We start from the raw sequence: 12,180 nt of genomic DNA on the forward strand, positions 1-12,180 counted from the left end.
TAATATGGGAATGAATAGTCAAAACATGAGAGTCATACTAATAGACAAATATAGAGATGTCTGTATAATACATGACACAGGTAACACCTCCATAGCCGTCAATTGTGTGTAAGTAGGTCTTATGTAGGCCTAGGCAGTTGTGTTATAGACGATTAGGCTATGTCAATCTTACTTACACACCGGCACGCACTCCTACGCGCAAGATGCGCACGAGCGCGCGTCGCCCAACTCTACCTCCCCCTCTTTTGAAGGGCGACAGAAGATTTTAGGGACTTTTTCTTTTGTGTAAACATTCGCAATTTGCCATTCAATCTTTTTTCAACATTGGATTTCTTTTGATTGAATTGTAATCACCGTTAAGGTTCGAATGGATTTCGTTTTGATTATTTTGCCTTCTTTCTTGATACAATATTGCGAAAATTAACAATTCACTATACAATTTTGTCACATTTGAAATCGAGTCACGAATGAACATTGATCTTTTGCTTAGGCTATAAAGTTCCACAGAAAATGCCAATTGCATTGTTGGAATAAATCGTTGAGAGTTGGCCTGTATCAACTATCACTCAAGTCAAACTCTGTCTTAGTGCACTTGTTGAAATTCAATCAAATCCATACGAAGTCATGTAGCCTTGAATCATATGTAACACGGTTCAGACAACCCACCAAACTATATTAGCTATCCAGACAACATAAAGCTTGAAACTCTAGACTATGATAGTTGTATATTTATGTTTTCCTTTCAAACCTCTCTGACCTTGAAATTCTTTATTTTCCAGGCGAGAGGCCTTACCGATGCCACCTTGCCGAGTGTGGGAGAGCCTTCATCCAACTGTCGAATCTTCAACAGCATCTTCGGAACCACGACGCCCAGGTGGAGAGAGCCAAAAACCGACCTTTCCATTGCACCATCTGTGGGAAGGGCTTCGCCACCGAGTCTAGCCTGCGAACTCACACTACTAAGGTATGTATTTTGATCAAGTATCAGGGGAGATATGGTCACAATTAACCCTAAAATGTCGGGAACGGGGGGAAACACTTTGGATTATACAACAAGGTGCACGCTTTACTAAAAAGTATCATGGGTGATAATTCCGACTCCCAAAATAACTTTGACAAATTGTTAGAGACGGGAGAAGGGCTTTTAAAGAATGGTTTTAGAAATTTCAAGTGCATTCAAAATTATTACAAAAAAAAACCTTGTCTAAGACACATGTTGAGAAATTTGGCTCTACATTACTGCCTGGGACAAGAAAAAAATATTAAGAGGATCTCAAAAGTAATAAATAGTTTAAATTGAAATTTGTACTTATTTGACCCCCCCCCCTCCCCCGGAGTGCGTATCTTAAGGTAAGGGATGAATATTGAACAAATAAGATGACACCCTGTTCCTGACTAGATCAGTTCTAAAGCAAGAATCATTTTCAAATCACAGTGATTAAGAACATCTCGGTTCAGTTTTTAAAATCAAAAAGTCATTGACTTCTGTTAGGATCGTTCTTACTAACTTTTGTTTTGCGTGGTCAGTAATACGATAATTCAACCGTAATTTTTAAAAAAAGATTATAATTTTCATACATTATACGATAGGCTACTTGTCCCTTTATTTATATAATTATAAATTCTTACAAAAAATGATTAGCTTAAAAATATACCATTCAATCCACACATAGTTAGTTGTGTGTATCAGTAGCTAATATTACAAAAAATATGCGACTAGTAAACATTACCAAAGTCATGTCAAAGCTACTAGAACCACAACCTATTTCGATTTCTTCAATATTGGAAACGTACACAAGTCCAAAGTACACGAAGAGAACTTAAGCAATCAATTTTTATTTGAGTCCGCTAACAGTTAGAAACTCCAGTTAGAAAATTATCGTGAACTAAGCTAAGTGTGAAGTTGCCAATGGGGCTATGAGATGCACTTGGGATGCAGCTTCCCTCCAGCCACCCCTCACTGTCAAACCCATATATTTTCACAACCCTTTAATTTTTTTACGTGCGGCTTGTTTTCCCTTCTGGGGCTGTCAAATTACCACTAGGAAGGACCACTAAATAATTACCGTTCTCGGTCTGGTAATACCACAAGGATTAAAAAGTGGGATCGTATCGTTCAAGAAAAAAGTGAATGTGTTTTAATTTTTTAGTATTTAAATAAGGTGTTTAACATTTTTATCCCAACATTTTACATTGCCTTGAAGACTTGAAGAACAATATTAAAATGTTTTACCATCCTTATATATGTGTAAAACTAATTTTTCTCATTAATATAATTTATAAGTTTTTACAAATTTAAGTTTAATTTACCACAAAAATGTCTCGAAAATAAAAACTACATGCAGCCTACAGTTAAATTAATTTTAGTACCAAAAAACTGCACCATTTAGTTATAGTTATCTACAAATACCTTGACAGCAGTTCCAAATTAACAAGCAGGGTGTACATTTTGTCTAATGCGTTGCCATACACCCCAGTCCAGATAGTGTGTTGGATCGTTGGATCCTTGGACCTACTTGAATAGATTCGTTGATGATTTTAACACACAATACATGCATTCAGCACACAACACACAACACACAAACACAATACACAACACATGCATTCAAATAGTCAAAGATTCACCACGTGACACGTTAAAATATTTTAAATTAATTTCAAAACATGAAAATAATCCAAAACCATTTTTTACTTATGAAACTTTGGATTTGGATTTCAACATACATAACCACAACGAAAAGAACATTCTCGGTAACCTCCGAAAAAAATTACAAAACCAAGATTTTGACCATTTATCAAATACAAATTGTTTTCCAGTTTTTGCAGGAAAGTAGTTGTGCTGAGTAAAACATCGCATTATTCTTGCCGGTAAGGGATGGCGTGGTGGCCCTAAGTGCGCCCGGTTTTACAAATGGTGGCCAATTGCGTGCGGTCTATTTATTTATGTACCTTATCTCTGGGTCTTCCATTATTCAACACCTTTCTCAAAATCTTACGTCTCTTTTAGCGTATGACTTGGTCGTAAGCCGTGTATCATTTCACAGAGTTTAAAGTCTAATAGTTCCTATGAGATTTTTGAAGACCGCCTTACTTAATATTTACTACACGAAAAATGAGTTAAATAATTCACGCATATGATTTTTTAGCAAAATTTATTTATATAGAACTTAAAACATAGCTTTTCCGGGTGCAATTACGAAGGCATCATATTTCCATATTCTTGCAGAAATGTGTACAAAATGTAATATAGAATACGTTGGTATAACTTACACGTACAATAACTTTATCGTAAAGTGTATACAAAAACAATAGTTTTAGTATCGTTATTGAATATATAACACTATTATATAGAGAGAGTTAAATGTTCAATTGTATAGTTTACCTTGATGTGTTAACGAGTCTATTCATTCATAAATTGTATTTACAATCAAATAATATAACCTCCAAGTGTTCGTGATATTAATGGTTAATAAGATGGTTTCAAAAAAGAAAATACTAAATTTTAGTTCCAATTTCATTCAGAAGTGTCCATAACAATACTACCCAAACATTTTTTTTCAAAACAGTTCATCTTACTCACAACACATAAATAACCTATAGAAGTTTATTTCAAATCGAAGAGCAATTCGTTCAAAGCATTTGAAGTAAGGGTTACAAAAATCCCTTTATTTTTATATTAGTAAAGATAAATTTGCGGAATGAATTTAAACCTTTTCTATTGTTAATGTATCCAATACGCAGCTAAACATCGGGACTGAAAAACGCTAAATAAAATATATCTGGACTATGCAGCCCTAACAATACAAAACCTAATAATTATACGATGAAGCCTTGCAAGTTGTAGCGAAGGCAGGCCTAGGAAGTAATCTACTCGAGGCAGGCCTCAGTTTGCCCATATTTTCGAAATGTAATTGGCCTCTCGTAGATTAATGACATCGACTTCGTGCGGCAACCTGCGTGTTCTCGGACCATTCTTCTCCCATTTATTTATTCTTTACAACTTCAATAGAAACAAAAATAAGTCAATAACAGAGCAGGCCGGGCTCGTTTGTTTTTCCTCGTTTTTGACTCAACTGCACGTTCGTGCTTACTTCGAAGTACATTAACTTGTATTTTTATTTTCGCTAAATAATTGGGAAAGTTTGTCCAAGTTAGTCCGATCGCTGTTTCTAAGTTACGGACGAGTTGGCTTCAGCTCTATGAACATTTTTGTTTTACATAATGCATTTTGAGTTTCGTTTTCACTGATTTATAATGAAAAGTTTCATATTGGGTCTAGGGTAATTTTTTTTATTCAAACTGATACATTATATTTATAGTAAAATAATCGTATTCATTGGTCAAGTAAGAAAATGGTCGCTTTTTAAATCGGTTTATTGGGTATCTAGAAAGATAACAAAACTTGTAGTTTATGCACCAAATCTTTCCCAGCTAAAATATAATATACTAGAACTAAAGCATATCAATTCCCCAAAATTTGTTCTAAAATACAATTTCACAAGTTTCTTCCGAAATTTGTGGACAAAAATACACCAAAACTGAAAAGATTAATTTAAGTGTGACTTAATCACATGATGTCCAACTATACGTCAATACTAATTCTCCTCTCCCTCCTTTGAAACTCCTACCCTTGAATCTTCACCTCTTGTGTTGTAACACCGCACACTTCGCCGAGGCATATGCCCCGTCTGAGGACGTATAAATTACACTCCGATAGTAATTACAGAAACCCTTTCTTTCCGATCGTACCTCGCACCTGGAGACGATTCATGGCTCGATTCCAGATAGTGACTGTTGACATCCCGATACTGGGTTTCCGGTGCCTCGGGAACAAATCCTGAGACATCTGATCCTGAAACAGCTGATCGTGAAACACATTATCCGTACGTGGTTGTTCACCTGCCGTAAATTATTGGGAACCAGTTTGTTTGTCGGTGTAGATGTAACCTCGTGTCGTGCTTGAAACAAATTGTGTAACAGTTTTTAGTATTGTGAAATTATGTTTTTAAAGTTTTTTAGATAGGTTAAAATCAAAGATGGTTAAACCCTAAAGGAAAGCAACTACTGATTGTCCCCTCAGAAATTCTTTTCTGAATATAAATAGCCTATGATCAACTCAAACATTAAAAAAATATAAAACGTTTTACCTATGGAGTTACTTCAACGAAATCATAAGTTATTACGCATTCCATTATTTTTTCTAGTTTACCAAAGTAGCCCCGCTTCTGTTCAGTTCATAGAATTGAAAAGATTCTCATAACAGCATTGTTTTCTTTTATAAGAGCTTGTACTCATAACAACACGGGTAATGGACCAATATGGTTCAAGGATTGAGAGAAAATAAGTAAAATTGTAATGATTCTAACTTCAACTAGTCAGCTGTTCAGGCAATTTTAATTGTTGAGTGGTGCAATTATTAGTGTTTGGTACAATGTTTTGCTGTATCACTGTCATTGGCAATGAGAAAAACGAAAAGGTAACCTCTCTTAGAAGTTATCAGAAGTGATTTTTAGTAATTAACACACTGTCGTAGGTAAAGTAGTGTACGCAACTCGCGTAAATAGTAGTAAGGACACTCGTAGAAGTTTTTAAGGCACTCTACTCATTGCCCCCTTTGTAATGATATTCTAATATGTAAATCTGAATGAAAACTTTTACATTTGTCAAGTACAATATCTAAACAAAATAATTTATTCCACTGTTTCCCTAACTAAATACTAATCCCAGGATGTGCAAAGGCAATTTACTTTCAATTAATTAAAAGTAAAACTCCAACACATAATTGAATTCCCGCCAACTTTTCGGACACCTTTTTTGCCTACGAATCGTATCCCAAATTGCCTCTCTAATTGAAAAATGTGTTAATCGGAGTTTCCCGGTGAAACAAGTTTTTAACTAAGGTTTCCGCGGCTAATTTTTAAATTGCCGCGAAAGAGGGATGTAATGAAAGGCCTTCGCTAATCCTGCTTGATCCGTAGTTGTCTGCCCACTCGGGGCAGTTCCCGCTTCCCGCGTGTTTTGGCCAGCTGTCTATCCCCAGACTTCGTCTCCTCATTTGTCACGATTTTACCTCTTGATTTTTCTAAAGTGTGATTAAAAACCATACAGACTTTGTGATAGTTTTCCCTTGTAATTTACCTCTCCTATGCTTCCTTATTAAAAAATATTATACTTTTTTTATTCAAAGTTTTGCCTAAAGTGGGTTCTGAATCACTGGGTCATGGTATATCATCGCATGGATACAAAAAAAAAAAAGGTGAGACTCGAATCCACAAGACAGAAATCCTGCACTCACACTGCATCACTAAAGCAACTTGTAATTTTATTTCAGCTTTGTCATCTTTGAATGTGTTATGCATCTCACATCCTCCATCAAATTCTATAAGTTAATACTTAGAAAGAAAAAAAGTAAAAATGAAATATTAAGATACTTCTAATTTTTTATACTGAAGTTGAGATCAAATTCAAATTTGAAATTAACATAATACTAGTTGAAAAGAAAGTATCGTAAATAGCTGTAAACCAGTACCTTTATAGATGATTTATTAAGTCTGGAATACATTTGTAATATCGTAACGCTTAATAAAGTGTGCTTAAATTAAAATATTTAAAACATTTCATATTCTTATTCATACAATGACCAATGAGTTCTGTTGCAGACTGGTCAAAATATTATCACCTTTTATTCTATCCTGAAATATCTACTTACAAAATCCCTATCTTAATACAAACCCAACTTATTGTCACTTAGACCATGAAATGTGAACAGTAAATTTTTAATTTTAGCTCTAAGCATCAATTGCCATGACCAATGCAATTTTTGTATTTGTTATTTTGGTTCAATAAATGAGTTATGAGTTATGAGCAATAAAATAAAACTACAACCAAATTATACCTTAGCTCACTTATTTACGAAGTCTTAATCTACTACAGAACAACCTAAACCTCCTGAGGACCGCTGACTGTAGTTGAGCCTATAAATAATTTTCGTAACATTACGCTAATGGTGGACAAATTAATAAAAGTGGTCGAAACTGGACAATGATGTATAGAGGTGGATCATGGCATACTTCATCTTACACGCACCATGTAACATTAGAGGCTCATGCAATCTTATACTACAATGTATTTTATATTAGGATGGAATATTTTGGTATTATTATCAAGAGTTTGAGTGGGTCTACCCAAATTTTACTTGTTAATACCACGTTATGTACGTTATGTTAACACAAGGAGGTTCATCAGCGATTTTTCTTATGGTTTCCCAATTTAAGCAAATGTTGCTGTACAGTATTAGTTTTACGTAATACTGATTTACTTCAATGTTTTTCACGTGAAACATAAATTTGATTAGTATTTTTGACAGCTTGTTCTATTTTACAATTTAGACGAATCTACACGATTGCAATTATGTTTGAGTTTTACATACTAATGATTCGGTAAAAATGTTTTGTAGTATAAATTTTAATTGTTCATTATCAAACAAGAGCAGTTTTGGTTTCTTAATTTACAAACTATAATATTATTCACAAACTTCACCTAAATACCTTTACTCACTCAACTCGTACGTCCAAAACTCATCAAACGTGTGAGATTGTCAACACCCAATAACCCCAGACTGGTTTTTAAATTTTAAATGTCTTTTTTGCGAAGATTCGTTTCTCGTCCGACTCACACCCCACAAATCTGACCAGATCTGGGGCTTAGCGATGACTCATGCAAGGGAAGGGTTGGGATGAAAAATCGAAATGAATATAGAGCATCATAAGTACAGTTTGGTCCAAAAGTAGGTCCCGTCCCAGCTTCCCCGTTCGGGCCAGCTATGACGTATGGGAACGGGGTTCCTTGCTTTGTGGATGAATTGATATTATTTTACTATGGTTTTCAATATATATATTATTCTGATTTGCTGTTGAAAATTATTAAATTAATGTAATGTCTGCCTATTCAGATTTGAGGATTTGGAAAAGGATTTTAGTTTACAAAATTACCTTTCATATTTTTATATGTACGTATATACCTCCGTTTATTTATATGAAGTAGAGAATTGGGACAGACTCTATTACTGAATTCATAAACCGGACTAATTTTGATTTTTTTTTTATGGCCTAGAAAAATTGCTTTATTTAGTTTTTTCGCAGTTCATCTTATTTACACAGCATAAATTTGACTTTATAATCCAAAAAGTAAGTTTTTAAATTTTAATTCAGAAATAGACTGAATAATTTAAAATCCAACTTCAGTGAGGACGTCTTACAAGCATCGTCTCCAAATTACAAAAACACTCCAGCCTTAAGTCGTAATCCGAGACGGGGCAGTGCGAGCTAATGAAATAAAACTCCAGATATACCTGTGAAATGGGAAATTTTGCATTTCTTTATTATATTTTCTCAGCGAGGGTAGATGCATCGTTCCCGGCGTTACTCACGATAAAAACTCCTACTTAATGGAAACCTAACACCTTTTTAATTCATAATTTCTCCTACTGTTATTTTCCAGCGAGTCCATCTTTGATGATGAGCAGCCCTTAATTACTTCCGTTGCTTAAAATTCCATCCTTTAAGAAATGTTGGATTTTTTTAGTTAATTTTATTTCTGTAAAATACGAAATAAGTATTGATTGTATTCATATAAGAGAATCCTGATGGTGTTGGTAAATAGGCAATATTTATACTTTTTATTTTTTAGGTGTTTCAGGTTTTAGCTGAATAAAGAAAATTCCTTTTTCATCAAACTCATCCTAACTCTCTCGATTCCCCAACTTGTATTTAGGAGATTTAGAATGAATAAAAAACACGTTTTTACTATACGTATAATAATCGGAAACATGGCATTTTCATCTTTTGTGCCATGTTTATATTTTTCATTTCTCCATCCTCCACATCACGACCTGTCACACGGTCCGCTGCTCCGGTCGTTCCTTGTCCAATCCTCCGTTTCCTCCGTTCCTCGTGCTCCACGAAAGACCGTGTCTCGTTCTCGACACAATTCCAAACACATGCGAATTTCACAGTTAATCGAACACGTCCTGCTAATTTCGCTAATATTTTGGTACTCGAATGATTATCTGGAATTACGGCAACAAAGACTAGAGAAGGGGTGAATTTTGAAAATAGATTAAACCGACATAGAACCTAGCAAAGGGCGCCCCTCCACTATCGGCTATGCTCCTATTATTGATTTTATGTGTTGGCAGCATGGGCTAACAGTACATAGTGCCACCTCCCCCCGCCTAGACTAGGGGTGGCCCTACCCTCGGGCGGTTTTTTATACATTCGAATAGTGAAAGCTTAAAAAACCCTGAGGGGTGAAACATGGGTCGAGGATTGGCGGAGGCTGCCAAAATGGTGGACTTTGCCGCAATCGTCGATATTGGACACGGTATATCACCGGTGACAATGTTTTGTACTGATATAGTTTGAATTGTGTAAACGAATCTGAAAAAATCGGGTTTTCACTGTGTAAACTTTCTACGAATATTTCTTGTAGTGAGTCTTTGTTTTGATATTCATCCGATGACTAACCAAAAGTATTAGAACTTTGTGCGATTGAGGAAACTATAAACTGTAGGTCCCTTAGTTGCCATTAGCTGTATGGGCTATTAATTAACAGCTGTGTCTAAGGAATATGTCGGCCTTAGTCACTAACAAGACTACAAGATCGCGCCACTCATCCTACACTCATCCTTCACTCATATTTGGGTTAAAATACGCACATAGTGGCGTCCCCATCTTAACTAATTGATAATTGATAATTGATAATTGAAAAGTGGAATAGGTTATCGTTCACTTAAAGTACAATATTAACGGTGGTATATACACCACCTTACGTCGCACTGGACGTTGTGTATTAAATTGGTACTCAGGACGTACCTAACCCAAACTTGTAATCTTCTCGTATATTTTTTAATCTGCAATATATGTTTCATGAGAGGTTTTGTGAAACAAATTTCTGAAGTCACTTCTGTCGAAGTCATTTCTGTTCACGGAAATTAAGCTCATATAAATTGATTGACCCAACACACAAGACACAACATTCACCTTCCCTCACATTGTAGTTCCAAGTTCCACGAAGAGCACACAACCTAGCCCAGTAATTCCTCAGAACGTCGCTCGTAGCGCTGTAATCGTATGCATCCTCCCACTCCCTCGAACCGGATTCTTTTTGCATTGTTTTCATCTTGTTCATTTTTTCATTCCTGCGCTGCCCTGGGGTCGTTTGCCTCTTTTTTCAATCGGTTCTTGTACAACCTTGTCCTACCGCAAGGAAACTTGTATTAATCCGGCGTTCACGACCAGCCAGGCCCGCGGGGTGTCCGTGGTTCGACCGTAACCGGAGTTGAGTTGAGGCCGCGCTTGTTTAGAGAAAAACTGTATATGCATTGTCATAGACAAATCCGTTTATGAAGCTTTGTCCGCAAAGTTATCGTATTTTCGTATCGTGAAGTTCTAGCCTTTACATTCAAAATCATATCCATACCCAGGAATTCTCTTTACCCAGAAAATTTGCCCTTAGGCTCCTTCAGATATTGGGGACTACGACTCATGTAATGTATCTGGTTCGTATTCGTATCATCTCCTTACTTGATGCAAGTCGCGTAATTTTTTAAAGCTATTCATAACGTATAGTTTTTCTCTCACCTGATTCCTCAGTACTTTTTCTCACAATCTGACCCATATACGTTATGTTTTTCTTTTCATTCGGGCCCTCTTACGTAGTTTTTGTTTCATAAAATTCTCACCTATATATTTCTTACTCAGGTCCATATCTGAGAGAGTGTAATTGACCAGCTCACACCATACCCACATTCACAGCTCGCTCATCGGCCACCATGTTAGTTTTATCAATAGTGGTGGAAACTATTGTTTGCGCGTCTGTTTGTTTTCAATTTCTATTTAAATGGCGGATGCACTTATGCACGGCCCCGGGCTGATGTTTTTGTAAGGATAGTTTCACCCATTTAGTTTTTGTTTATTTAAGCTCTCTCTGTTTGCTGATCCATGTTTGCCCTTCCACGTTTGTCAATTCCATTTCGGTCGTATGAGTGGTTTTGATCACGGAAATTTGGATTAGATTCTTTAGATTTTGACGATGATGTGGCAAAAGTCATTAGTATATTTTGAACCGATTTAGATTTTTTTTAAGGTTTTGTTCTGTTTATTTTTTACTGGGAATGCTATAAACTTTTCATTTTACGATGTTGAAAATTTCTCTTTTGACGACATAATGTTCTTCGCTTTACATTCTTTACTTATCTCACATTTAAACAAAAAATAATTATATCCTCATTTACAAAACTTTTCATTTCAGGAATATGTTACAATAGAATTTCTTTGAATCTGCAAAAATTACCTATGATCACTTTACCTTAAAAAAAAAAATTACTTTGAAGTAAAGCATCGTAATAGAAACCAAAGTTTTTTTTCTTCACATTTAAAACCCTTTACAAACCAGCCCATCTTGCCTCTCTCCCTATATTTACCCTACATATAACAGAGACACTTAATTCCCCAACAAAATTACACTATTTTTGTCTGATGGAGTTGAGACGTGTTTCGGTTTAATATTCACAAAGGAATGCAACCCACAAGTCATAAATTGTGTTTCACTCATTTCGTATTCTTTACTCTTATATTTTATGCCCTATTTTTATGCATGTTTTATGCGACGACATTATAATTATCACCGGGGGGTTGCGGGGTGGCGTCAACGCGGTTCAGACGTCTACGTTTTCGTCTAGAAAGCTGTTAGGAAAGCGTTTGTATTTGTCCCTGGTTCAAATTTATAAAAAATTGGACACTTTACAAATAAACCTACTACCTAATTATATAAGCTTTAAAAAGTTTAGTTTCGATTTGAATTCGTAAATTTAATAAACCTTTTAACTAATGAGTTCTATTTCAGAAATAATCTGATTTATTGACGGCAATTTTATATTTTAAATACGACATTTTTAGAATAAAAGCACTAAATGTTGCATTTATGAAAATGTCTGCGTTTGTAAAAAGTTCCATCAAAGAAACGTGTTAAAACTCAATGTATAATAATAATTCATGATCCTTGGATGAATAAAAATGGCCAAATATGTTGACCCTAAGTAAATAAACCAGCTCATGTAAAATATTTTGTACTTAATTGTCAAAAAATGCCACTCAATCCACCGATTTGACTTGTACTATT

The 12,180-nt window shown here is 35.2% G+C and overlaps 2 protein-coding genes across 9 annotated transcripts in view; one reads left to right on the forward strand and one right to left on the reverse strand.

The window, feature by feature from the left end:
• Positions 1-12,180, reverse strand: part of LOC128990672 (prohormone-2-like) — a 164,263-nt gene that overhangs the window by 87,629 nt on the left and 64,454 nt on the right. The gene's annotated exons all lie outside the window — the stretch shown is intronic.
• The window catches only part of LOC128990669 (zinc finger protein 629-like), a 94,414-nt gene that overhangs the window by 72,133 nt on the left and 10,101 nt on the right, over positions 1-12,180 (forward strand). For all 8 annotated transcript variants that reach the window (XM_054413170.1, XM_054413174.1, XM_054413173.1 and 5 more), the window contains one exon: positions 780-964. In XM_054413170.1, coding sequence (XP_054269145.1) covers positions 780-964 — 185 coding nt within the window. The remainder of the gene's footprint in view (positions 1-779; positions 965-12,180) is intronic.

This window comes from Macrosteles quadrilineatus, unplaced genomic scaffold (genome assembly GCF_028750875.1).
Source record: "Macrosteles quadrilineatus isolate MER2022 unplaced genomic scaffold, UCM_ALF_1.0 Scaffold_3__2_contigs__length_128488019, whole genome shotgun sequence".
In the NCBI taxonomy this organism is placed as follows: Eukaryota; Metazoa; Arthropoda; class Insecta; order Hemiptera; family Cicadellidae; genus Macrosteles; species Macrosteles quadrilineatus.